Source organism: Sordaria macrospora, chromosome 1 (assembly GCF_033870435.1).
Source record: "Sordaria macrospora chromosome 1, complete sequence".
Lineage (NCBI taxonomy): Eukaryota > Fungi > Ascomycota > Sordariomycetes > Sordariales > Sordariaceae > Sordaria > Sordaria macrospora.
This window is the reverse complement of record NC_089371.1, coordinates 3315938-3342609: the sequence shown is the minus strand read 5'-3', so window position 1 is coordinate 3342609 and position 26672 is coordinate 3315938. Positions and strand designations below refer to the sequence as shown.

At 54.1% G+C, this 26672-nt stretch overlaps 8 protein-coding genes across 8 annotated transcripts; 3 read left to right on the top strand and 5 right to left on the bottom strand.

The window, feature by feature from the left end:
• Positions 1 to 343: 343 nt before the first annotated feature.
• SMAC4_04353 (uncharacterized protein) lies at positions 344 to 4069 on the bottom strand (the record flags this gene model as incomplete). Its single annotated transcript, XM_003351001.1, has 3 exons — positions 344 to 3433; positions 3506 to 3847; positions 3929 to 4069. 3 exons carry the CDS (start codon positions 4067 to 4069, stop codon positions 344 to 346), a joined length of 3573 nt encoding a protein of 1190 aa, XP_003351049.1.
• A 1192-nt stretch (positions 4070 to 5261) lies between these two features.
• Positions 5262 to 6991, top strand: SMAC4_04352 (uncharacterized protein). The gene is made up of 3 exons (XM_003351000.2): positions 5262 to 6057; positions 6192 to 6500; positions 6622 to 6991. The coding sequence occupies exons 1-3, from the start codon at positions 5461 to 5463 to the stop codon at positions 6700 to 6702; spliced, it is 987 nt and encodes a 328-aa protein (XP_003351048.1). The 5' UTR covers positions 5262 to 5460; the 3' UTR covers positions 6703 to 6991.
• A 45-nt stretch (positions 6992 to 7036) lies between these two features.
• On the bottom strand, positions 7037 to 9094 carry SMAC4_04351 (uncharacterized protein). Its single transcript, XM_024655647.2, has one exon. The coding sequence runs from the start codon at positions 9024 to 9026 to the stop codon at positions 7152 to 7154; it is 1875 nt and encodes a 624-aa protein (XP_024510923.2). The 5' UTR covers positions 9027 to 9094; the 3' UTR covers positions 7037 to 7151.
• Positions 9095 to 9625: 531 nt separating this feature from the next.
• Positions 9626 to 11141, top strand: SMAC4_04350 (uncharacterized protein). The gene is made up of 2 exons (XM_003350998.2): positions 9626 to 10224; positions 10305 to 11141. The coding sequence occupies exons 1-2, from the start codon at positions 9742 to 9744 to the stop codon at positions 10938 to 10940; spliced, it is 1119 nt and encodes a 372-aa protein (XP_003351046.1). The 5' UTR covers positions 9626 to 9741; the 3' UTR covers positions 10941 to 11141.
• A 15-nt stretch (positions 11142 to 11156) lies between these two features.
• Positions 11157 to 17003, bottom strand: SMAC4_04349 (uncharacterized protein). Its single transcript, XM_003350997.2, has 4 exons — positions 15470 to 17003; positions 14722 to 15412; positions 12628 to 14654; positions 11157 to 12562 (listed from the first exon to the last, which is right to left on the bottom strand). The coding sequence occupies exons 1-4, from the start codon at positions 15842 to 15844 to the stop codon at positions 11849 to 11851; spliced, it is 3807 nt and encodes a 1268-aa protein (XP_003351045.1). The 5' UTR covers positions 15845 to 17003; the 3' UTR covers positions 11157 to 11848.
• A 1056-nt stretch (positions 17004 to 18059) lies between these two features.
• SMAC4_04348 (uncharacterized protein) lies at positions 18060 to 20795 on the bottom strand. The gene is made up of 5 exons (XM_003350996.2): positions 19791 to 20795; positions 19293 to 19682; positions 19143 to 19228; positions 18667 to 19084; positions 18060 to 18591 (listed from the first exon to the last, which is right to left on the bottom strand). The coding sequence occupies exons 1-5, from the start codon at positions 20349 to 20351 to the stop codon at positions 18457 to 18459; spliced, it is 1590 nt and encodes a 529-aa protein (XP_003351044.1). The 5' UTR covers positions 20352 to 20795; the 3' UTR covers positions 18060 to 18456.
• A 765-nt stretch (positions 20796 to 21560) lies between these two features.
• SMAC4_04347 (uncharacterized protein) lies at positions 21561 to 22241 on the bottom strand (the record flags this gene model as incomplete). The annotated part of the gene is made up of 1 exon (XM_003350995.1): positions 21561 to 22241. One exon carries the CDS (start codon positions 22239 to 22241, stop codon positions 21561 to 21563), a length of 681 nt encoding a protein of 226 aa, XP_003351043.1.
• Positions 22242 to 24719: 2478 nt separating this feature from the next.
• Positions 24720 to 26589, top strand: SMAC4_04346 (uncharacterized protein). Its single transcript, XM_003350994.2, has one exon. It carries the CDS (start codon positions 24870 to 24872, stop codon positions 26406 to 26408), a length of 1539 nt encoding a protein of 512 aa, XP_003351042.1. The 5' UTR covers positions 24720 to 24869; the 3' UTR covers positions 26409 to 26589.
• Positions 26590 to 26672: the final 83 nt, after the last annotated feature.

Genomic DNA, 26672 nt, shown 5'->3' with positions numbered 1-26672 from the left:
TTAGTATATATTTCATTATCAAGAGCTTTTTCGTGTTTCTGTAGGCATGGGCTGCAGAGCATTTTGTTCGTTTGGCCAGAAGGGTTGGTTATTGAGGAAGGTTGAGCGTTGAATACGAGAGGCATCAATTTATTTCGCATCTATGATAAACTGAGTGGTGGTACTAGGTATATACTATGTATGTGGGCAACTATCACCTCTTCGCATCATGTGTAAGTATCAAAGTAGCCATGTACCATCATGTCCAAACAAACCATCATTGGGACAAATGCACATCGTAATACTTGTCCCAGTTTGAAAAGTTGATCTATACACTTCCAACGTCCACCGTTCTTCCAGATTATCACGTAACCGTATATCTACCGCTGGCGGGAGCACGGCTCTCAGCGTCAGCTGCCGCCATCGTGCCCTCCCTAAGCAGACGAGTAAGCTCTGACAGCGCGTTGCCAACGACGACCTCGGTATCACCTTCAATAAGAATGTACAGCTTCGGCTCTTGCCCAGTAGCTGGCTCCTTTCCAGGCGGGTAATAATTGCCCTTCGTGGTGATCGAGGTTCCCGTGGCTTCGAGGATCTTGGCAACGTTCGTGCGGTTGGTGACGGCCCAACGAGCCTTCTGAGGGAAGTCGTTGATTTCGAGAGTGGCGTGGAACGCACCCGCGTCGGGACCCTTGTTGTCAATGGGCTGACCAGGCCGGAGCTGACCGGCCCGGGCAAGACGAGCGTTGATCTCGCTGATGGCGGACGCAGCCTTGTCGAGAGCTCCTCCGCTCTTTCCGCTGCTTGCGTGATGTCCGGCCTTAACGGCACCCACGGGGATGGCAATCTTGGTCTTGTCCTCCGTCTCGGCCTTGGAGGCATCGCGCGAGACAATGGCAGATACGGCGGACTGGATGGCAACCTTGGTTTTGTCCTTCTTCTCGCCATCTTCTGCAGGGGCGTCTTCCTTAACATCGTCCTCTTCGCCTTCCGCCTTGTGGGTCTTGCGTTCACGCATGCGAGCGGCCTCACGGTCTTTATCGAGCTTCTCAAGACCCTTGCCGCCAAACCCACTAGCATCCTTCGCTTTGCCAGCCTTGACCTTCTCCTTCCATGCCTTGCGCATTTCATTCAGACGGTCTGGAACGGGTTGGCCGCTCTGCTCCAACGCTTTGGCAATGCCAGATGCGCAATTCTCCTGTTCTTCGGTGATAAAGGTGACTGCCGTGCCCGTGTTACCGGCGCGTCCAGTACGACCGGCGCGGTGAACGTAGTCTTCCAAGTGATTAGGAGCATCGTAATTGATGACGAGCTTTAGCTGCTTGACATCCAGGCCACGGGCTGCAATCGAGGTTGCAATGAGGATGGGACACACACCCTTTTTGAAATCAGAAATGGTCGAGTTTCGGTCCTCTTGGTCTTTACCTCCATGGATAGACATGCAACCGTAGCCACGCCGTAAGAGTTCGCGTAAGAGATCGTCAGCCTTTTCTTGTCTCTCCACGAAGATCAAAGAACGGACATCGTCGTCATCCGCATAGAGCTCTCCCAGGAGTTCCAGCAGACGGTTGAACTTCTTACCCTCGTCCATGACCTCAACGATCTGTGTGATCTCAGGTGCTACGACACTGCGTCCACCCACGGTGATCTCGACAGGGTCACGCAGCACCTTCTTGGTTAGCGAGTCGATAATCCTGGGCATGGTGGCAGAAAAGAGAATAGTCTGGCGATCCGGGCGGACGTTGTTGAAGATTTTCATGACCTGGGGTTCAAAACCCATGTCGAACATTCGATCAGCCTCATCAAGGACTAGATAAGTAGCGCGCTTGAGGTTTGTTACACGTCCTCCGTTGGCCGCAAGAAGGTCGATGAGACGACCTGGTGTGGCTACGATGATCTCAGCACCGCGCTTCAACTCAGCAATCTGATCCTTAATGGCGTTTCCACCATACGCAGCGACAACGCGAAGCTTAAGAGCCTTTGCAAACGGTTGCAAGTCCGAGTAGATTTGCGTACAGAGCTCTCTGGTCGGGGTCATGATAAGCGCAATAGCACCATCATCGCCGGTAACAGGGTCTTGATCCTTGACATGGCGGAGCAACGGCAGGGCGAAAGCCATTGTCTTACCAGATCCCGTCTTTGCAACACCGATCACGTCACGCCCTGACATAATTACAGGCAGGGCTTGCATTTGAATTGGCGTAGGCTTTTCATACCCAAGGCTCTCGATAGTGTCGAGAATGGGGCGGGTGAGGCCGCACTGAGACCACTTCTGAACGGGCTTGGGGATGTTCTTCCCGGACACTTTGATGCCATCAAGCTCCAATCGCAACTCGGCCAGTTCTTCTTCGCTCATTTGACTTAGCTCATACGGCTCAACCCAAAAGTTCTTCCGGATAGGATTTAGGTCGAGCTTGCTGTAGTCGATCGTGGGGATATCCTTCTTCTTCTTCTTGGAAGCCATAGCGAGAATGGAAGTAGGGTCGGTCCCATCTGCCTCGTAGCCGTAGTCGTCATCACTGAAGTAGGCCTCGGGCGGGGTGTTGCCCTTCTTCTCCGCCAGCGTATCGATCTTGGTTTGCACCTCCTCGCTAGAGGCTGTCTGCTCAAGTCCAGCCATAAAGGCATCGAGGGGGTCAACTTCGTCGTCTACATCCATCGCTGTCGAATCTTGCGCCACAGGCTCGGCTGTAGCCTCCACTTTGGGAGGGACACTGTCAATTTCCATTGCCATGCTCTCTTTCTGTATCTGCTCTTCACGCCGCTCGCGTAGCAGCCTTTGAGCCTCAGCGCGGTCTTCCTCGGTGCCGGCAAGAAGTACGTCGAAATCCTTCTCCGCCTCTTCGGTCACATCGTCGTCCGCATATGGGGTATCGTCAGCATTCTCGAGGGCCAGATCAGGGAGTTTGACAAGCTTGCGCTTGATGATCTCTTCATCGCCCATGTCGATTTTCCGCTTGGCCGTCGCTTTGAGAGCATCGGCAGCTTTGTTGAAGCCGAATGTGCTGATGGGCCTTCCAGTTTGCAGTAAGCCTGCTTTCCCTGATGCAGCAACTTTGCCAGGGGCGGCTGTACTCGCCACCACCGCCGGAACACCTACTTTCACATCACCCAGCTTTACGTCGCCTAACCTCACCGGGGAACTGGCACGCGCTGGCTTAGCATTCCGGGCAATGGCTTTAGGATCAAACTTGCCGACATAGGGAGCAGGGGTTGCCGGGGACTCGGCGGCTGCCGGACTGGCAGGCGCAGGGCTGTTAGCACCGCTGCCGACTACGGCGCCACTAGCCCTCTGATCCATCTCTAAGAAGAGTTTCCTAGTGAGCCCAGCGGTTACGTCTGCCTCCTTTGCCTCCTTAAGCGCATGCTTTTGCTTCATCGCTTGAAGCTTGCGTAGTCGTTCAGCCTTTTTCTCCGCCTCTGTTTGCGGTTGGGTTGGTGTGGACTTAGCTGGCTACAGAATGCGGCTGTGTCAGTAAGAGTTCGGACAAGGTGTCACTTATTCGGAGAGGTTTCCGCAACTCACCTCGGTTTCTTGGACTGCTGCGCTGCCTGTCTTGGGCTGGTCGCGTACTCGAACGTCATCACGACGGTGTGAGGAAGATTCAGCAGTGCCTTCGCGACGAGCTCGAACCCGATCCCGAGAGTCGTCTCGCCGGGGGCGGTACTCCCTGTCCGGGTCCCTACTCCGATTTCTACGCCGGTCTGGAGAACGGAGTCTGTCCGGGCCCCTATCGCGTGATCGACGGCGGTCGCCATCCCGACGTGAGCCGCGATAATAGTCGTCGTCTCGGCGGTCTATAGATCGATCCCTACGGCGATAAGAGTCGCGGTCCCTTCCATCTCGTCCACGGTCGCGATATCGGCGCTGCATGGATATCAAACGTGTCAGCCATTGGGGTTCTTGAGGGCAGCCGGGCAATGCGGGTCGGGGAAACGGATGACTTACGTCTATGGGGCTGCGAGAACGGCGGCGGTGGTCGACAGGGCCATCGCGACGGTCGCGGTCACGGCGGTCGTCATCTTTTCGTTTTCTCGCAGAGAGACTTCCTGCAGGAGATGGTGAGCGCGAGTCCCTGAGCCGAGCCATACTGCTGGTAGTAACGTTGGCTCAGCAATGTCACTGATGGTGAGATGTACTTCGAGTCGCGTGGTATGCACAGTTAGTGTATCAAAGGGTCTTTGCGCATTCGGCTACCCTCCGTCGTGTATGATTCGGTCGGTAGTATCGATGGGCGTCAGTTCCAAGGTCGGAAAGGCGTTGTGTGGTGGTGCGGTGACCTTTGGTCAGAAACTGAAAAGACGTGAGACGGGCTGTGGAGAAGGGAACGAAGATGAAAGAAGCGTTGGGTTCCGTCGAGGCGGAAGTTCCAGTTGGATGATGAAACTTTGCGGGAGCCGGGAACCTACCCCTACTGAGTGGCCACCCCAGCGCGAGCCCAGCAGGCCCAGCCAGGACTTCCATTGCTTGTGGTTCCATTTGCCCAAACGCCAAGGCTTTGACTCCATAGGCACACTACAGAGGAACCGTGCACTTCCATGATCCATTTTTTAGTCCTTGCTCTTCTTGAGTCTTGACAGCTTCCAGTTTTGATTTACAAACCTGTGCAAGTACACGACCTATACGCAACTCAAAACAGTCGGGTAGAGGTGACTATCAACATGTATAGAGAGGCCCGGCGAAGATATCGAGCCTACTTACTGCTAGGTACATCCACGTCTACTGCTCGACTCTGTCTTTGTGTATGTACGTGTGTCGTATATGGTGAACTGAATCTCGGGTGCTGCTACACCTAGCTCTCGCGGAAGCTTCACCCCCGCCGATTACTTGAAGCTGGAGGACGACGCTCAAGCTGAGGCAGGGGACTGGTGCCGTTGAGGTCAAACATGTGGAGCTTGGTCAGGGTATGTGACGTATATTACCTGTAACTCTGCTGTCTTATCGTATGTCCACCTTGACGATGGCATAACCTTCAAGTACCTAGAGGTAGAGAGATACACATATTGAGTGAACGAACGGAGATACACCGTTCCAATCGACCAAAAACACTCCAATTCTTCGTGATCTGAGAATTTCTTTCAAGAATTCCCACGATATCGAATCACATCCCGGGTGAGGAACTGAAACAACGTCCACGGTACCTGCCTCCTTACGTACCGCTCCAAACAGGCACACCTGCAAGTGTTGATACAAGTGCCTGGGCACGAGCCCTCCCCCTCCATCTGCCGTGTGGGCTCCATTCCTGCTTAAAATTGATCTTCGCGTCCCACCCCAGGGCAGCTTCCATTCCCGCTTGAAACGGGGCCTTCCACTTGCCAGCCGGACTCTCTCGTCTGTCATTCTCGCTTCACTCCCGTCATCCACTTCGTTGTGCAATTGGCCCTGCAACAAGACAAATTCCTGCTTGGGCCGCACCGCGACAGCTTCCCCCCCTTCCACCACTTCTCACTCCGACCTCACCGTCGCTGCTACAGCCCAACATGTTCTCGCAAATCGCGCTCGCGACAGCTCGTCAGCTGCGCGCTGGTACCACGCTGGTCGTTCGTACTGCCACTGCCACCTCCGCTGCTCCCAGCTTCCTTCGCCGCGGCGCCGTTGTCTTCCAGCAGCGCGGTTACAGCTCAGCCTTCTCCAGGCAATCCGCCGCCGAATCGGACGACACTGCTGCTACGGCCACCAAGACCAAGAAGTCGACTCGTTCCACCGCCGCCGCCGCAAAGTCCAAGAAGCCCGCCACCAAGAAGCCCGCCGCCAAGAAGGCCGCTACGGGTGCCGCCGCGAAGAAGACCAAGAAGCCTGCCGCCAAGAAGGAGGCTGCGCCCAAGAAGAAGCCCGGTCCGGTCAGGAAGAAGCCAGTGCTGACGGAGGAGCAGAAGCAGAAGCTCACAATCAAGCTGTTGAAGCAGCGGGCGTTCTTGAAGGAGGAGCCTAAAGTTCATTTCAGTAGCGCTTGGGCCCTGTACCTCAGGGATCACCTGAGCACCATCAGTAAGCCAGACGATGATCGCGCGGCTCGGAATGAGTATATGAGAAAGGCCGCTGTCGGTTACAATGCGTTGTCGGCCGCTGAGAAGGAGGTAAAGCTTGCCCCTCTGTAGCTCCATGCCGTTTTGTTTCTCCTCTGCCGCCCCCTTCTGCTAGTTCCCGAGTTTTTATACCACGCTCTTTCCTGTTTTATCTTTGCTAACTGCGGTCCATTTCATAAACACAGGTCCTTGAAGCCAGAGCCGTCAAGCATCACGACGACGCCGTGGCCGCGCGGGAAGCGTGGGTGCGCACCAAGACGCCCATGGAGATCACTGCCGCCAACCATGCCCGTCAACGCTTGAAGCGCCTCGGTGCCATTAAGGCCGTCCACCTTATCCCCGATGATCGCGCTCCCAAGCGCCCAAGGACTCCCTTCTCGTGGTTTGTCATGACAAAGAACAAGGAGGGCGTCTTCCAGTCCGGCGGCACGCCAACGGAAGTAATGAAGGCTTTGGGCGAGGAGTGGAGGTCTATGGATGCTGCGGCGAAACAGGTAAGTCGTTGCATCCCTCCTTTTTACCTGTCGTACACTGTGACAGGGCTCTTGTCCGCCGTTCGCAACGGCCTTCTTGCCAGACTGGACCGTCGTGCTAACAAATGTTTGAATCACCCAGCCTTACATCGATAACTGCGCAGTCGACCAGCAGAGATACTACAGTGAGACCAAGGCTACTGCTGCTCAATATGCTGCTTAGGCGTGATTATCGCGCCCTCCGACGCCCCGTTTCCGGTTCGGTTCATGTGAACTTGTATGGGCTTGGAGAGACCTCTATGAGCTTTCATCCATCACACAATTAGCAGGGCGTCCGGTGCAGAGGCTCCGTCGCAGTTGGTTTTATTGTTTGAGCCGTCCACAGAAATGTACTTATAAGGGTTGTTTGGGAAGGGAAGCAATGCCAGAATAGGTACTTTATGGATAAATAAGGGTAATGGAGCCTAGGTATCCATAGGACCAACTAGAGACTATGTCAGAAGCTCACTACACGGCAGGGACTCGAGTTCACGTATATGCAAAAAGCATTTATGTGCCAATGTCAAGTTCGGTTCTTTCCAATATCACTACTGCAGCTAACTACAGGATCCAAAAACTCCCTCAACTTTCTCGAACCCGCAACACCCGACTCAAGCTCACTTAAGACCAGGATCAGATACAACGCCCATTTAAACCTGCCAAAACAACCCCCGAAAAAGAGCTCGACCTCGCGCTCAGCATGCCCACCCCCGTAGCTTTCACAGGCCTTGGCCTAGGCTCCATCCGAATAACCACCTCCCCGTCCGCATCTACCCATTCCATCCCCGTATACAGCACCTCGCGCTTGCTCATAATGTACAAGACAAGGTGCATATGCCCCACCACCGCGCCCCAGCAATACATGCGCAAACGAGTGAACCCTTCGTCCCGCGTGCACCAGATTCCCCACCCCGCCGCCCCGCCGCCCAGGTAGTCGGCCAGAAAAGACCAGCACGACTCCTTGAGCTCACGGTCCCACGACATGCAGTCCACCAGCCAGTAGCCCCGCTCGTAGGGGCGCAAGTCGCGAGTCTGGAGAGAGGGCTGGAAGCGCTTGGGGAGGTTTAGGTCCGCGGCGAGCTTAGCGAGCACGGGGGTTATTAGGGAGGTGTTGTCTACTCGTATTTCTTCTCCTTCGACTTTCGAGAGATCAAATGCGAGATCGGAAGTCGGGGGACATGGCGAGTAGAGCTCGAGGACGGAGGAGAGGCGGGCGCTTCGTTCGGCGAGTTGGTGGGACTTGACGGCGTCTTGTCGGGGACCGATGTCGCTGGTTGATCGGGCAAGGTGCTTGCCGGTGCTTGAGCCTGAGATTGGGGTTGCAGAGGACGAGGGGGCGTGCAAAGATGTCAATGAGGCGGGTGCAGCTGCAGCTCGTGACGATGGCGTTGGCGCTGATGCTGGCTCGGGAGATGTAAGGCGTCGCTTCTTGGGCGGTGGCTCGGAATCACTACGGGGGGAAGATAAAGATGGCTTGGACGGTCCTTTGGTAATTATAGTATCAGCCGGTAGAACTCGCTCTTGGGCAGCAGGCTGTGATGATGCTATCATCAACTCGCTGTCTCGAGAGGGTCGGCGGCGTTTTCTGTTGGCGTTTACGACTGGGGAGAGAGGTATAATCTTTGCTCGAGGATCGGCTGGTGCTTGACGTATGGGGGGACCTCGTGTCGTTGATATGGGCCTGCCGACTTGTTGACATGATAAATTCCTTTCGGATGGCGCTGAAACGTGAGGCTCCTCGGCAGCCCTGACCGGCGGACTGGAGGTCCTTTGGATGTTGTCCGCAGGAGGTCCCTGGCTGTTCCTTTGGAGAGAAGAATCCGGTGGTGGAGGTGCTACGCGAGACTGGTGACCGCCCATCTGCCGGCGCTGCGAGACAGGACTGATGGTAGGGAATGTAGAGTCACCTTCATACTGACTCTGGACCCGCGCAGCTGTTGACTCTTGTACCCTCGGTGCCCTTTCAACGACTGGCGACGCGACTAGAGATTGACTGGAATCGCTTGGATGCAAATAGTCCTCCAACAGCCTTGTCGGAGTGCAAAACTGAGACAAAGTCACATTGTTGTCTGGCAGTGAATCTTGGACAACACTTGGCGGCGGTTGCCATGAAAGCTGCGAATTTTGAGTAGGCTGTGAGTGTTGGCTGGGCTGTGAAATTTGGCTAGGCTGATCACGCCTCATCCGCAATCTGGGCGATCCAAAATTGTTCGCGGCGTCGCGCCATGATAGCACTGGGGTTTCGACGGATCCTGCTACTCCAGACGACCGAATGATTTGGTGTAGCTGGGTCGAAGGCCCTAGGGACCTATTTCCAACGGGCTGAAGCCGTACGACGGCCTGGTCAGGGACGACATTTGGTGAGATCGTCTTGCTGAACACTGATGTTCGAGTGGTGGGCTCAAAGTCGTGATATGCATTGGCGAGCGCTCTGTATTTCACGTCATCTATTGACCTGCTAGGAGCTGTGATATGGACTAGTATCTCGGTCGCGGGTTTTTTACTCATCGCACCGCATCAGGGCACCAGTTTAGGCTGTGGTTGTCGGGTGCCATGGAATGGGTTGGACTGTGGACAAGTTGAGAGGTGGATTTGGATTGCGCCGTCTCATGAGCTTATGAGGAGTGGTGCGCCGAGGATGGGGGGTTGTTGCCTGGCACTGAAGTGGTTCAGGTTGTGATGAAATGGAAATAAAAAGAGTGTGGGAGGACAAAGGAGCATTGTTGACTTGCGGCGCGACAAAGTAATTGGAGAAATCGGGTGTCTCACGCGTCGCATTGGATGACAGGCGGGGTAGGGCTCCACCTTTCGGCAAGGTCCCATTTGCTAACTGTCCACTCAGATCCACCGCGTGCCGCATCCCGTCGACCACCCTGATGGACAACAAGGGTCGTTTATTTTGCCCTTTGGTTCCGCCTAAAATCCAGCCTCCGAAAAGGGGTCATGGTGTTTTCTCATAGATGTCGCCGTGTTGGTACCTCGCTGGCTGGCCAAGACACTATGGCACCCCTGATAGGTTGCCATTCAAGCTCCCAGTTGTTGACACTAGCATCCTTGTCCCCCCATCTTCAAGGACAACACTACATCCGGAGTGCCCAACGTTCCCCTGCTCTAGAACTAGGTAGAGACTCTTCCAATTGACTTTTTTCAGTCCATCTCTTCTTCCTTCCCAAAGTTTTATTCATTGCTTTGCCTTTCTTGATACACCCACACACCTCCCACGATGGCCTCAGAAAAGAAACCGGAGCTTGGCTCCGTCCTGGTGATTGGCGGCTGTGGCTTCCTCGGCCACCACGTTGTCCGCGTGCTCCTCCGCGACTACATCTGCTCCGTTTGCGTCATCGACCTTCGCTGCACGCGCAACCGGCGCCCCGAGTCGGATGGTGTTCAATACTTCGAAGCCGACATCACCGACGCCGCCAGACTCGAAGAGATCTTCAACCAGGTCAAGCCTCAGGTCGTCGTCCACACCGCGTCGCCTCCCGCCCAGTCCAACGACAGCGTCTCCCATGCGCTTTTCAAGAAGGTCAACGTCAACGGCACTGCCGCCATCATCAAGGCGTGCCAGCAGACGGGCGTTACCGCCCTCGTCTACACCAGTTCCGCCAGTGTGATGAGCGACAACAAGTCCGATCTCATTAACGCCGACGAGCGCTGGCCCGTAATCCGCGGAGCTCAGCAGAGCGAGTATTACTCCGAGACAAAGGTGCTTTTTTTTTTTTTTCTTACCACCCCCCTCCAGCTACCAGAAACCTCTCCCGAGACTAACCTCCCGCATTTCTCTAGGCCGCCGCTGAAGAGCTCGTCCTCCAAGCCAACCGCTCCGCCGCCGCCCCCAACCTGCTCACCTGCTCCATCCGTCCCTCGGGCATCATGGGCGAAGGCGACACCATGACGCTGTACCACCTCATCAAGCTCTACCAGAACGGCAAGACCTCGGTTCAGGTCGGCGACAACGACAACCTCTTCGACTTCACCTACGTCGAGAACGTGGCGCACGGCCACCTGCTGGCCGCCGTCGCCCTTTTGCAGACTTCCAAGCTGAAGATCGCGCCCCTCGACCACGAGCGCGTCGACGGCGAGGCCTTCATCATCACCAACGACTCGCCCGTGTACTTTTGGGACTTTTGCCGGGCCGTGTGGAACGCTGCCGGTAGCCCGCACGGCACTGAGCACGTGTGGGTTTTGCCGAGGGACGTCGGTATCGTGCTGGGCTTTTTGAGCGAGGTGTTCTTCGGGATCATCCGTAAGCCGCCGACGTTCAACAGGCAAAGAATCATCTATAGCTGTATGACGCGGTACTACGATATTTCCAAGGCGAAGAAGAGGTTGGGGTATAAGCCGCTGGTGCCGCTGGATGAGGCGGTGAGGCGGTCGGTTAAGTGGACGTTGGACCAGCAGAAGGGGGAGAAGTTGCAATAGAGAGAGGCGTGTGGAGAGGGTTCAAGGGTGGTGAGGGTGAACTTTGCAGGCAAATCTTGATGGAAGACATGAAAACTGTGTATGAAAGGTTGGACAAGCGCCTGTTGAGGCTGATAGTGTCAGGCCTTGCCTTTTGAACGCAGCGTGCTATCTGCGTCGGCGTATATAATTTCTAATGACAATAGTTGAATGACATTCAAGTATATATATATGGCCAATATTTTCTGGGTAGCATGCTGGGAAATGATCCAGACGTGGTGAACCCGGCATATGAGGGAACTGCGTACATACCTTTCGTGAATCTTCAAGCCAGAAGGCTTGATACTGGTGCCTGTGAGCAAGTCCAGATTTGATATTTCGCACGCCATTGCGTATGTACGATATCTGGCTCCTACTACGAATTTTCCGTTTACACTTAGGTATCTCCTCCCCACAAACGTATTTGTGTTTCAAATAAGACTCCAACCAGAAATGATGTCGTTTCACACCGAGTAGAAAATTGGGCGACGAAAAGACCAAGTCTGGTTAGGGATGAGAAGGATCATGAATAAAAGTTTTAAGAAAAACCCGAGAAGCCAAACAGAAAAAGTCGCTCTCTCCCTATAGTTAAGTAGATAAAAAGTAGTAGTAAAACCCCTTGATAAAGAAAAAAAAAAAAAAGACCGAGTACTAAACCTCCTCTTCCTCCTCCGTCTTTGGACGTCACCAGCCAACCAAGAAAGAGAATCAAGACCCTCTGAGATTGATATCAAACAACGATACCCGACACACACAAAAACCAAAAAAGGAACATCCATCACCACTTCCCTCCTCCTCCAGCTACCGGAATTTTACTAAAGCCCTCTCCTCCTCTTTCTCCCAAAAAACAACCAAAACAATGACAGGTGAGGTATGAGCTCATGCATTGCTCATGCAGTGCCAGTAGTCACCCCGTTGTTTGGCCTGCCCCAGCCAGAATTCCGCCATTCCTTCCTCGGCCCTCCTCCTCCCTGTTGTTGCTGCTGCTGTCCATTCACCGGCCCATTACGATTATAGTCGCCGCCGCCTGCGACCCCATCCCCTCCGCCTCCTATCGCGTTTCCACCTGGCCCTCCTGGACCACCAGGGCCACCACCACCACCGGCGGGCGCCGCGTGTTCAGGTGCGGGACCGTACGGGATAGGCTGTTGTGGTCCACCAGGCGGCCCTGGAGGATGATTGCTGAACCCACCGGGACCACCATCTCCATGTGACTGTGAGAGTGGATGTGGTCCCATCGGCCCGGGTCCTCCACGCTTTTGTGGTGATATGGCTCCTCCGGGGCCTCCCATCCGATCCGCCATTCCTCCTCCGTTGTTGTTGCCACCACGATCAGCGGGACCAGGGCCGAGGTATGCCGCGTTCTCGGTTACCGTCCGGACGCTGGTCTCCTGCTGCCACGACGTCGGGTCGGACTCAACCCTGCGTGGTGGTGGGCGACTGGGGTTCTCGTGCCGGCCGACGATCTCGACGACATCGGCGTACTGTCGCGAGCCGAAACCGCCCGTGTTTCGCTCAGAGTATCGCTTGAGAATTTCCTTTGTGGTGAGCTCTCCGTCTAGGAAAGCAGGGTCGCTGATGTATTGTACGAGTTCATCAGGGACCTGTAAAAAGGACGCGTGTTAGCAAATGCTGCATGAACCGGACCATTGAGAAAACAAAAACTCACCAAGCACATCTCTTCAATGTTGGCTATTAGAACTTCGACTGCTTCAATCGCATACATCGGGTCGCTACCCAACGTGGACGTCGTGGTTCTATCAAACAGAACGTTGGGCGCTATGACAGTCGCCAGATTCTTGATGTCCATCTTGGAACCTGATTCCTCGTCGACCTGGTGGAACGATCCGGCCCACTTAAGGAAGCAGAACAGTATCTCCATCGAGTCGCGGTGACACTTGGGCATGAGACAGCATATCAGGTGGAGACACTGCCTCTTCTTGTCCTCGTCTGCGATCTTCGCGGCTGCCAGCCAGAGTCGATAGAGCTTCTGGGTCATGAGCGGATCAGGCAATTCTCGGAGGTATCGTTTTAGCAGGGCGGCCACCTGGACGACGTTGTTACCGCTGAGGTCCACGTTCCCTTCCTTGTCGATCTTCTCAACAAGCTCGCCCAGCTTCTTGATATTGCCGTTCTTCCGGAAGACACCTTCAACCGAAAGATCCATTTGCCTCATGAGAGATAGGATATCGTCAACGACTGCCGGGATTCTCAATGTCCCGGGCCCCACGCCGTCTGTGGACTCGGCTCCATCCCGTTCGATAATAGCTTCCAGTGGTACGCCGAACACACCCTTCTTCTTCCGTCCGTCTTTTTGGAAAGCTTTGCCGATGTTCTTCCAGAAATTGGGCGTTTTCCTCGTCTCGATCAGTCCGATCAGTTCTACCAGGGTAAACTCACCCTCCACCATCGGGGCCATGGTAACAACGGCAAGATGTCGAACGATGAAGTACTCCAAAGCCGAGAGTTCGGAGAAGTATCTCCTACCAACACGCTGAGGCGATGGTTCGCCAGCAGCGCGCGGGTCCCCACCCTTGCTGTCGGAATAGCTTCGCTTGTGTCCACTGCCCGAGGACGCACCGCCAAATGAAGGCTCGGTGGCGGGAGAACGCAGTAGCTCCTGCCTACTAGGCGGACCTGCCCGTTGTTCTCTTGCCTGCTCAGCAGCGACGATCCGAGGGATATCCGCAAGGGTCAGGGCGTCCTGGTTAGGCAACATCATATCGTGGTCCTCGCCACCGGTTCCCATATCCTCCTCGATCCGCATTCTTCTGCCATTGGCCGGTCCGCCATTGATGCCCGAACCAGGCCCGGACCCGGGCTGTGCACTGCTACTCTCGGGTCCATCCATGATTCGGGACGTCCGGGCTTTCCTAAAGCTTGACGAAAGGTGCTTATCCAAGCGGGTGCTCTTCAGCCTCTTGACATCATTAAGAGCGCTCTCATAGGACGATTCTCGATGATGTTGTGACTGATCACCCCCGGGAAAGCCTCTCTGTCTACCATCCAGTGATGGGCGGCCTTCACCGGCATCATTCCCATTATGGCCCCTTGATTCGGCCGCAGACGGAAGGGCACCGTGCATTCGCAGGATTTCCAATAATCTGGCCAGTGCTACCTGCAGCAGGAACATATACTGCTGCAGCTTGGACACACGCTCGAACGGCGGCGCCTTATCCGAGCTGTATGTTTCGCAGTTGTTGCAAAATATCTTGGAATCATAAAGGTTCAGCCGGGCATCCTGTAGACTCCGGCCGAGTTCTCTCTGGCAACGTGAGCAGTTGACACACGTGATATGCCACCTCTTCTCGCCGCTCTTTGCGCACTCGTCCTCAATCGGCTTTTTGCAGAGGGTACACGAGTCCGAGTCGGAAGCCGATAGGCGAGCCATGCCGGAGGTCAGCTGAAGCGTCGTCGTTGAATTATCCTCGGTCTTCAGCGCCTCAAGATCATTGAGCTCGTCGAGAAAACCGTAAAGGCCCTCGGCGGTGTCGCGCTCCTTCTCGATCCGCAACGCTCCTTGTAGGCAGATTCGAATAAGGAGCTTTAGGTAATGAGCTAGGCCGGTGACGAGTGTTAACAATTCTTGGGTAACGCCAAGCTTTCGGGTGCCCTTATCCTGTGTCTTGGAAAGTAGCGAAAAGAATGCCACGATTTTCTTGCACAGAAGCTTGGCTTCTCTTCCATACATTAGGCCTATTATTCATCAGCCAACATCATCAGTTTCCGGGGATGTGCTCATGCACCGTGGAATATTTCTCACCTGTCATATCCAGCCTTGCCATGGTAGCATCAAGCCTATCCGCTGAATGGAACAGTATGTCAACGTGCCATATGAACTTTTTAGCTACCATGACACCGTCGACATACGCCCCATTGCTCACATGGAGAAGCATATCCGATATACAAGCTGCCGACGACTCTTCGAAAGTCGAAAGCACGCTCCAAATACGGTAGACCTTCTCTTCCATGCGTTCCTCTTCGTCCCGGACAAGTTCACGACCAGCAGGGTCATCCGGCACCGGCCCAAGAGCCTTTTGTGGGGGATTTAACCTGACATTCCAGAACTTGTGTATCATGTAGCACTCGGGATGCCAGTGTTGATTTTGGCCGTTTCGGAATATCTCGACAAACTGCTTGAGAATGGCAGTCTGGCAGCCACTACAACGTTGGGCGTACTGCGTCGAATAATGGTAGTGGCAGTAGACATGTCCATCGTGCTCGTAGTAGCTATCCTGAGCGCCGAAGACAGTCGGGCATAGCGAGCAGGTAAAGTGGTCGACGTGGTATTTGCGATCGAGTGCTGTGATGTAAGACCCCCGGAGAGCTCCGCCACACTGGTAACACAGCAGTCCTAACCTGCGAAAGTAATCCGTCTCGCAAAGGGGATACTGACCCTCGCCGTTATTGTCGTCTGCGGGGAAGAACTTGGAGGCAACAATTTGGCCGCAGTCCTGCAATCGGATGGTTAGCTAGAAAGTCCACACCGGGCGGCTAATTCAGGGACTCACGCGACACTTGAAGCAATCCAAATGAAATGTCCCATCGAGCGCGCGAACAAACTGGCCCGTCAAGGGTTCGCCACATTTCTTGCACACTCGCACTTGTCCGCTAGCTGTCCTCGACCCCTTTGGCTTTGACCTGTTCTTGTCTCCACTGCGTCTCGATTCGAGGTCTGTAGCATCGGTGGCGCTCAGCGCAGGCGATCCTGGAATACGAGCCAAGTGGGCATTTGTAGGGGCGCCGTTTTGTGATATCGTTTGCGTAATATCCAGATGCTCGTCCTCTCTCCGTTGCGCAGCTTCGCCTTGGGGGTGCCCCTGTGGATGTCCATGGGTGAATTCGCGGTCGCCCACGGGGCCGCCGCCGTAGTCTGAGCTTGCCATTTCGATGTTGTTCTTTGACCCTTGATTCCTTGACGGAGTTCAGAAAAACCCAGGCTCTTGATGTTCCGATGTATTTCCAAAGATAGGTGGGCTGCGATCACGATCGCGGCGAATTATGGATGTAGATTGGCGGACAAAGGCGCGTACGTCAACATCAAGCGGGGGCTCGAGCCCACTTGGTCGAGACGAAAGGGATACCGCAAGCTGCTCCTCCTATTGCCAGATGCCGTAAAACGACACCGCAACGGCGACAAGGCGATGGTTCGCCAGTCGGGTCTGTAGTCGTGCGCGTAACTGCCCAGCGCGCTCGGGCGAGCTCGACAGTTAGGGGGTTAGTTGCGACGGACGAACAAAGGACTTTGGAGTTGGCCGCCTCAATGGGAAGACGGGCGTAGATGGTTGTTGACGTGGACTCAATCGTGTGTCAAGCGGCAGGAGGGATAGTGTGATGATCCGGGCCGGTGTAGCGGACAGGGGCTTGGAATGCGTTTCGCGGTCGTTGGTTGTGTTGCTTGGGAACTCGGGGGCTGGCCAGATTGTTCGGTCAGGCCAGGCAGGGCAAGGATCGGGCAATCGTCTCAGTCGGTCGGGGAAAGGACGTCGAATGCCACGGGATGATGATGAATGGGTCGAGCTGGTCGAACTTGGAATCACGATCACGGCGTGCGCGCTGCAGTCGGCGCCAATCAGTCGGCGGCCGTGGTATAAGCGGTGGACGGTGGACGGTGACGGTCGGTGTCGGTGGACAAGTAAGGTAGTGGACGTAACGACGGTGGACGTGGGACGGGATTACGATGGCTGACGCTCGAGACGACGGGACCCGACTGAGTGCCTCTCTGCTGCGTGGGTGTACAAGAGGTGTATCAAGATGTCGGGGCGCTATTGTCGGGGTTTGGAGAGGCGGCGGCCACAAGGGCGTGGAGGTGGCCGGGGGCAGGACGGGTCGATTGGTAGCACTGGAGAAGGGAACCTGGGCTTGCGGTCGGGCGTGGTGTCGCCTGTGCTTGGGCGGTCATTGTCCGCAGCGGTGGAAGTGCGGTCGGGTGTCCAAAGACGGGACCAGTCACCTCAATGCCAGCGGCCCGGTGCGTCGGGTAGGCAGGTGTCCCTGGGTGTTTGCTGGGCTTGTAAGTTTGGGCTTCCAGGGCCACCGCCCAAGTAAGGTGCAGGTAATCTGTCCCTGCACTTTTTGTCTGGTACGTACCTGGGTCGGGTGGGATAAAACAACTGGACCCTAACAGCAATAACTGAACATGGAATGGAAGCAGCAGCAACAACAGCGGACAACAGCGATCTACGGGCCCCGCCACGACGACGGAGTGCAATTTCCAGACCTGCTTCTAACAATAAGGTATGGATGGGACTGGGCTAGCATTTCCCTAGCATTCTCCTACTGGCATGAGGCCTGGGCTACCCGGCAACGTTAAATCAAAGTAAAAAAAGATCACTGCCAGGGCGCCTGCAGAAAAAAAGAAGCAGCGGAGATCCTTCTCATGTCTCACGGTATGTACGTCGAGGGGAAGTGTCAGGCACAGCAGTTCAGAGACGGGAAAAGAGCAAGGACTTCTGCACGGAACAGCCCGACACAAGGAAGCTGGTTGCTGCTGGGCTACCTACGAACGGAAGGGGCCCGGCCGCGGCTTGCATCCAAATAACACGTGTGCCCCGTCACTTGGATATGTTTGGGACCCTCGTCAGGAACGAGGACGGAAGGGATGTGGAAGCTTTGTACACAACAGCCTCCACATCATATGGGACGAAGGTTAGTTCGAGGCGCTTGAACACAGCATTTGCGCACACACGGGGAATGGCATCCATACACACATACTGTATGTGTATACTAGACATAGTCGTCCCCCACAAGCCCACTTCTCTCAATATATCGGAAGGGGCCAGGACCTCTTCCAGACAAAGCTCGACTTATCTAGAGGTCCCTGCCTGTTGTACTACCAGCCCTCTTCTCCGCATATGCATGCTTGATATTTTTGTAATTGTCAAGGAGCAGCAGAGGAAGATCATGGACAGCGGCTGAGAGCATCGAACACTCCTCCATGGGGGAGACATTCAGTTAACGAGTGGAGACCATCCTCATGGCGTGAGGACCCGAGAGTGGACAAAGAATATTGGACAATATGAGAGGCCCCTTGATGTTTCTGTCCCCCTTCCACACCACATGGAACCCCTCTTCGTCAGAGTCTTGGCAATAAACCTGCGCATGTTTGGCTCGTGAAATTATCAGAACTCATGGCTCACTACCTATTGGCCGTGTTATTCGCTGTGTGTCCCTATAGTATCCCTGATGGAAGCTGGGAGTAGAGGTGGTTTTTCGAAAGAAGAAAGAAAACAGAGATGGACTGTGTTTATTATCTTGTACAGGTCCGCCCAGTACGCTTGCGCTGTTCATATAATCTCCACTAAATAGGCTCGACGATGGTGCTAAGAGTCCGGCCAAGACGTTAGGAACGACCCTGAAATAAAAGCAACCTAAGAGTTTCCCCTATCGCCAACCCAGCTACCGAACCAAGCCAACCTCAACCGAAAATGAAACAAATGCGGTGCCATTATAGCGACAACAAAATAACAAAGAAATATCAGCACTGGCCGGCATCGCCCTACAAGCGAACCAACTTCCTCAGTCTCTTCTCAATCATCTCACGTCCCTCTAAAGTCCGCCAGACTTGGTGAGGTGCCTGGTCAACAATGTCCCAATCCTCCAGATTCGATGTAAGATGGGTTAGATCTCGTTGCTGTGCATGGTAAACGTTGACGTCAGCAATGCTCGTTGGGAAAATGCCTCGGGTTATTGGGGCATCATGACATACCTTGCTCTCCCATTCGCTGTCCTTCCGCATCTGCACACCAGACGTCACCACCACCACGGGTGTGGTCTTGTACTGGATGGTTCTGCTTGACACCACATCACGCCGGGTGAGCGAGTTGGCAACCAGACTTTCCTGCAGCTTTGCAAAGATTACTCCTCCGGACTGATAGGCAGACCCGCCGTAAATCCGGTCCCTGGCGCTTCGGCCTCGGAGGATGGCGGCGGGGATGCGGTCCAGGCCGCATGGGGAGAGGACGCCTTGCAACCAGAGACGGAAGCCGCGACCGGGGGCTCCGACCCGGTAAAGAAGGTCTTCGTGCAAGGGATCGATCATCAGAAGGCCGCGCACTTCTTGGCCGTGTCGCGAGCTGAAGACTCGGGAATACAAGGAACCGATGCCGGCGCTGGCGAGTACCCAACTGCAAAGAATGTTGTCAGTAATAAAGCAAGAAAGAGGGTCTATGGGGGATAACATACGGTCCATCCTCCCCTGCGCGAGACAACGCTTCGCTCAAAACATCAGATGCCATGCTCACAGAGAGTGGTGAAGGGGCCGCGTCACTCTATCAAGTCAAATTGGTCAGTCCGTGAGTCGAAGAAAGGAGAAAGACACTTCGGTTAACATACCCAGGCGATACCCGGCCGGTCAGCAAAGCAATATCTGGCAATGGAACCGTTCTTGACCGCGTTCTCAGCAAACTGCCAGAGCCCATGCTCAACTGCATCCTCGCCGCCCTCGAAGAGCACGGTGGTCGTCCTGTTTCCATGAGCATCCAACTTGGGACCGGAACAGAACAGATGGATCTGGTACTTGTCCTCGTCAACCCAGTACCGTTCGCCCGGTGGCGCCACCCTCGCGTCCAGAGCACGAAGCGTGAGGGTGCAAGTGGTGAGCAATACCACGATCGACACAAGCGTCAACATGATGCTGGACAAAAGCACCTGTACCCATTCGAACAGTGTACGCCTTGTCTCCGGGCGGCCGGTGAGCCGTTCTTCTTCCTCAGTCTTTCCCCACTGTGATGTCGGTCGAGTGTCAGTCTATCAACGAACCCAAGGGCTTTCTCTTTCTGAGAGATTCTAAAAGGGGGAAAGAGAGGACCCCCCAAAAGAAAACAGACTTACCTGCACAGTCCGATCAGCAGCCACCGCCCAAACCGCCATCAGCGTCGCCCAAATCACGCTCGCCACGCCCACCCACAACTCCTCATGTCTTGTCTTCTCCACCGCCAACATGATGACCACATCCACCAGCAACAACACCGCCGTAACAATGCTGACCACCCGCGCGGGTTTACTCGGCACCGCAAAGAACAGCAAGCTCGTAATCAGCGTGATCAGAGCAACCGTAGTATAGCTAAACGCAAAAAAGGGCGACCCCCGCGCGTGCAAACCGGGAGGCGTCACGAAGACCGACACCAGCATCAGCACCCACCAGATGAAGGTCAGGCAGGTAAGCACAACGGTGACGGCGCGAACGAGACGGACGGTCCAGAGGTTGTAGGGCGAGACGGCGGGGTCGTCGGGCGAGAGGTAGGGGATGCCGGTGCTGTCTACCCGGTTGGGGAGGAGGCGGGTGTGCTCGTCGGGTTCGTGGTGGTGGTCGACGGAGGAGCGGCCGGCGAAGTCATCCCGGTCCCGGGGCTCGGCGCCGTGGCCGTTATGAGGCCAGTTCTTGGTGCTCATCGTGGTGAGGTAGCAACCCGCAGGCAAGGTAGCGTTCGTTGGTATCAATCCAAGTTACGTTTTGATCGGGGTGTGTAGAAGGTGGTATTGACCTCTCAAGTATTGATATTCGGATGAAAAATTGCAGGTCCGTCTCAGAAGTGTAGATGTAGCGTCTTACAAACTACTACAACCTACCACACACATTGATAGGTATGCAGTGTAAGGAAAGTGAGGATGTAAGTAAATGGATCAGCAACCAAGCATTTGCATGATGGTGAGCGGGTTGGAGTAGATAGGTAGATGCAATGTCCGAGTCTAATGCCGAACAAGTTACAAGCTTATTTCTGGCAGTGATTGCAGGATCCAAGAGCTGGAGAGTTGCAATATCATCAAAGATGGACTGGGGTAGGTCTCGATTCCATTAAGTCTTTCCAGTTCTCCAAAGTGAAAGGAACGACAAGGGATGGAAAGCAGGAGTGGACAAAAAACCAACTACGTCATGATCCCAACTCCACGCTCATACCCGATTGGTCAATCACCCATGGTCTTAGAGGGTGCTTCTGTGCGTCTCGAACCAACTTTCCGCAGAACTAAAACGAAAGTCGGTTGCCTACAATCTTGCGCATTGTTCCAAAATTCATCTAAGCACCTGATTGTTCAGATCGGGGTCATGGGGTTGTCTCGTCGCGTGGTGAGAAACGCTGGGGCAGAGCCATGTTGCTGGGATCGATATTCGATCGGGCATTTTTTTTCATGGAAGGTATGGTAGGACCGTGTTACTAATACGTACGCAGTGGCGGTTCATGAAAGGTTTCTGATATACCTATACTACTTACTGTAGTATAGACGCAAGCGCTTACAGAAGGATATTTGAGGCTTATCGATCACTCTCAAGGTAGGTTTCTTGAGGATGTGACGATGCAGTTGGTCGCACAGCGGGCGATGGAGGCTCGGTACACTACTCGGGGCCCCGGGAGTAAATCACCGACTTGAGGTGGTTGCATGATCGACCCAGACCTGGTCGATGTTCTGCATAGCATTTTATTTTCCAAGGGTATCCAGACAACCATGACGATCTCGACGCCTCTCTTGCAAATTACCGATGTCAACTAATGTAGTTATAGTGAAAACGAAATCCATACCTTTCCCATAACCGAACATACCTATGCATGGTCATAGCCCGTCACACCTTATCCCCGAATATGCCACAGCCATCGATACACCCATTCACCACCCACTCGTGTCCCACGGAACAGCACTATTCCCTCCTGAAACCGATCCCTTCCTACTTGACCCCGACCCAACCGTCGACGAAGCAGTCCCAGTCCCGGTCCCAGTCCCAGCCCCGAACCCCAGACCACCAGACATAGTCGACGACGATATTGAACCCGACCTAATAGATCCTCTCCCACCGCCACCTGTACTCCCACTTCCAGCTATACTCCCCCTCCGTTGCTCTTCCTCCATCTGTCTCCTCTTCCTCTCTGCTTTCTTCCGCATAAGCACCTCCTCCGGCGTCGGCCCCGTGGTCGGCCTTATCGCGTCCTCGGGGATCTCGCCGATGGGCGCGTGAAGTTTCGTGTGAGGATCGGTGTCGTTGGGTGAAACGCCGGCACGTTGGAAGGCTTCTTGCTTGTATTGGTTAAGGGCTTGCATGGAAGGTTCGCTGGTCGAGGCCCAGTCGGCTACTTTGTGGAGGAGTCCACCGAAGAACTTGCCGCTGGTTTTGCCTCCTCCTCCTCCGGATTTGGTGGGTTTTGTGGTAACGGTGGTGTTGCGGGTAGTGGTTTTCGACATGGAGGAGACGGAGGTACTGCCGCTGCGGCTTGTGGCTGTTTTCTGGATGGAGCGGATGTTGTTGTCGTCGTCGTCCCGTCTTGGGAAGCTGCCACTACCGGGTTTGGACATCTTTGGAACTTTTTTCGTTGGAGTATCTGACACTGTCTCAAGTGCCAAGGTGCACCCAGTCGATGGTTTGTATGGCCGGCTTCACTGACAAGCGTTCCTGTCTAAGTGCCTCTCAAGGTACGGAAGTTTTCCTCCTGGTGGTGTAAAAATATGTCCAATCGACCGGCCGTTCAGCCCACAAAAAGGATTTAGGCCACGCCCGGCCACCCACTTGCAAGGACAATCTGGCAAGCTCAGTTTAAAACCGAGACCGCAGCAACAGTAGGTTTGGTTCCACAAGACAGACACCGGAGAAGCCTATATCAGAAACATTGGCTGCCCGTATCTGGAAAAAGCTGAGTCGTCAGGGCGGCATCAGGGAATTGCGTGAAGAAATCGGCCTGTATCCGAGATCGGGAAGGATAGGATGAAGTCCATCATTAACACGAGGGCATCGTACTATCTCGTCGCTATATTGCCTTTTGGCTACTCGGATGGACTGAAAATTCGAGTGACTAACCCTCGGAGGACGTTTTTGCGAAAGTGTGAAGATCCTGTCGTGTGGGTCAGTGAAGAAACATCGACTGGGGTATGATCTCATGCGGTATCAACAGACCTGATTTGATGCAAGGCAAGTCAAAGTTCTGTGGGAACGGTGGTTCACGATCTTGGTGAGTTGGAGTGTTCAGTGTTGATGTAGTTCTGAAAATATTACGCCGAGATTTTCAAGTCGGAAAATAAATGCGGCCGTCAAGGCAGATGAAAGATACGATATCTGCGAAGACACTATTGGCGACTACCACCAAAGATATGACGACAAAGTCCGGACTATAGACACGAATAGAAGCAGAAATGAACGTGCTGGAAGAAAAAGAATCATGCTTATCAGATCGTGTCCGCAGAAACAACCGATGGTCTAGAAGAAATCCCGATGGCTAGAAGGCTGAAGCGGGTCTGGCCAAAGTGCCCTGTTACCGAGTACACTACGTTAAAACGCAGTGCTACGCAGTGTGTACGAATTATACAGACTTAAGCTCCACGTTTGAATGGCGCAAGACAGCATGCGCTTTAGCGAGTCAAAAGCAAGCCGCTGCATGGTGGTGAGAGCGGTTGCATGTGCGAATTGATATGAGACTGACTATCTCGTCGACTTCTGACAGCCAGTAACCGTACTCGGCTTGAGGGCCGCGGGATCGGGGGCTGCCCGAAAGGGTTGTGTTCCGTGTATTTTGAACATGGAAGCCATGTGGGTTGTATCGGTGATCAGCAGGTAGTTTCTCCTATTGTTAATCGTGAAACAACGCCTTACCCAGCGCTTTCAATACTGAGGGTACTATTATGAAAAGCGACCAGAACACAAGCGACTTACGACGTTTGACTTTTAAGAAAAGCCCTAAGACCACCATCCCGCTTGGAAATGATAACATGAATGCAAGCCGACCTGGATGCAGCCGAGGCGCCTTCTTACTGGCCTCTCCTCAAGCCAGACAAAAGCCCCGATTCGTAACGCAGTCCAAGTTGGCGTCGTTGGTGCAGCACTTGGACGGGAAGTCTGCCCATTCCTCCGGAACAGGATCACACAAGGCTCTGGAACATTGATTTTTTAAAACCAGTAACTCGCCCAACCTCTTTACCGTTTGTGGCGTCTGGCCAAGTGGTTGATGTTGGATGGAGGCCCCAAACATGATCCTTAATTGCGTGGATGGTCGATGACCTTTCGAGTCGAGAGAGACGGGCTCACAGGTAAGTGAGGGTAGGGTGCCAGAATTGAAGGAGGCTTACGACTGTCCGTATGCAGTCGGAGACTGGGGGGTGTTCAGCTGGCAGGATGAGGTCAAGCTTCCTGAAAAAAGAGGGAGAAAAAGCAAAGAAAGGAAAAAGACGATGGGAAAGAGAAGACATACTGGCTGCAGTCCACGAAGCTTCCATTGCATTTACAGATGGATACCAACGGTCAAAATGTCTCATGCGGCCCGTCTCGGAAAAGGGAATGGCCACTCGAGCATTGCATTCTGCGACGCTGTCTGCCGAGTTTCGACTGGATCAGACGATGTAGGCTGTGTTGTAGATAGTGGCCATCTTTGTGATTGTTGAATAATCTATAAACTGGAGAATGTCCATCGGCAACCAAACAACGACGTCCAAGACATTCCCGTCCCGCCAAGACAGAGTCATAGCGGGGCAAAAACAACGGGCTCCTTTCTGGAGTGTGTGGATTACATAATCAGATGGCGGTTTTGGCATCTTCTCCATCAACCTCCCGACTTCACTCCTCTCTACGCAGGGATTGGCCACTGTAGCCTGAACATCATCACGCCCGTCGACAAGGGTACAGCTGCCTCCGTTACTGCAATGATGATGGGATGATCCAACTTGAACCAGTCGCTCCGTAATTTACAGCAAAGGACCTGACAGAACAACTTACACGACATCCAGCGACTTTCTCTTTGGTGTTTTAGGTACAAGGACTGAAATCTCCAGGCAGCCAGGCTACTTATCTAGCCGCAGCAGACTGATTGACCATTGCGGTTCCGCTCGAGGCCGGCCCCTTTTCCCCTATCCTATACGACAAAGAAAAGGGGCGGATTCACAGCCAAACAAACATATCTTTCTCCGGGGCGCAAATCGTGCACCCATCCAATAGGTTTCATGCCGGGTCTCACAATAACCACAGGCCGCGTCCCGTCGGACGCCGGGGCCACCACCGGCTCGATCGGCTCAAGCGGCAGGACTTCCGGGGTTATCGGAGGGGCCCCTGATGCGGAGGCCCCACAAAATGATGCGCCCTCGCCGACCCGCCCTCCCGTTAGCCCCATTACCCCGACTCAGGAATCGGCACGGTTGTCCAGTCCCGGTCACGGAGATGGTCCGAACCAACAGCATCAACATCGTCAACAACACCATACGGCCTTCTCATCATCAGCATTAGCATCAGCATCATCACATTCACCAACGCCACCCTTGTCAAGCAATAACAATCATGATAATAATAACAACAACACAAACATTCCCATCTTTGCACAAGGCCGACCCACTTTCACTCATTCACAACCAGACCAAATTGGCATCCAGCCGCCGCCACCGCAGCCCATAGCCTTCGACGACAACCCGGACGTGTTAGCACTTAAGAGTGCCATCACCATCTTGCAGCTGCAGCGCCAGCGAGCCACGGTCGACATACAGGCGCTGAACCGGGCCAAGGTTGCTGCGCTTTCGGATCCGGGGGCCTTCGTTGCTGACTTGTCGGCGGGGAGAATTGGGATGGATGGTGACCCATTGCTTAACGGACCTGGAGCTAATGGCGATGGGAGTAGTGATGATGACGACGATGGTGACAATGATGAGGATGCGAATGAAGACGAGGATGCAGATGAGGATATGAAATCGGAAGGCAGTGATGACAACAGTGATGAAGGTGATGAAGAAGAAACCTCATCAAGCTCAGAACCACGGCACGACCAAGACGGTGATATTTCCATGTCCGGCACCGGCGCTGGGAACACTTCATCTACACCTACCTCTAATAACAACAATATCAACAGCAACAACAACAACAGCAACCGACGAAAGATGGCAACAGCAGCAAGGAAGAAAGAACGCGTCAGCAAGAAAACAGCAAAACAACAACCACAGGACCTCTCCAAAACATGGCGCACCCTCCCCAAGCCGCAAACCGTCGTGCGCTGCCCGCCTATCAACTGGGCTCAGTACGCCGTCGTGGGCGAGTCGCTTGATAAGCTGCACCAGGAGCAGCTGATGGCGCCTACGCTGGGGGTACCTGCGGTTGTTAGTCCCGGAGGGGTGTATGAATTCCGAGGGACCGCAACCGCAACAACGAAACCAGGAGGAGGAGGAGGAGGAGGAGGAGGGAATATCGGCAGTGGAAGTACAAGTGGAAGTGGAACTGGTTATACTATGGGAGATACTACCATGGGTAGTAGTTCTACAGGCACAGCAGCGGATAGGACCACCACGCCACCGACGACGGTAACCGGGATAGAAGGATATGCCAATACATCATCAGGCCAGCAACAGACACCAGGGGATACGCAGGGACAAGGACAAGGACAAGGACCACAGTTACCACGACATCAGCAACCGCAGAGGTTGGTTGGCATTGCAGCGCCGTATACACCTGGAAGAGACAAAATTGATAGGGGGACAGGTAGGAAAGGGTCCAAGCGGTAAATTTTGGGTCGTGAAAGACTTTGAAGGAATTTGACGGTTGGAATGGTATAGCACGGCGTTAGGGTATCATGGTGTATGGGATTCTTAAGATATTGAACTTCAGCGAGCGATTAAGATATGGATGCTTCTGTTAGATACTTCCCGCCGGGACAAGCTGTCAATTCATTTACGTAGATTTTGTCACAATTGTCCGTCGTATCTTGCTCATATTCGGTCTGCACAATTTGCAAATTATTCGAACTTCCATTCTTACACAACTCTCGT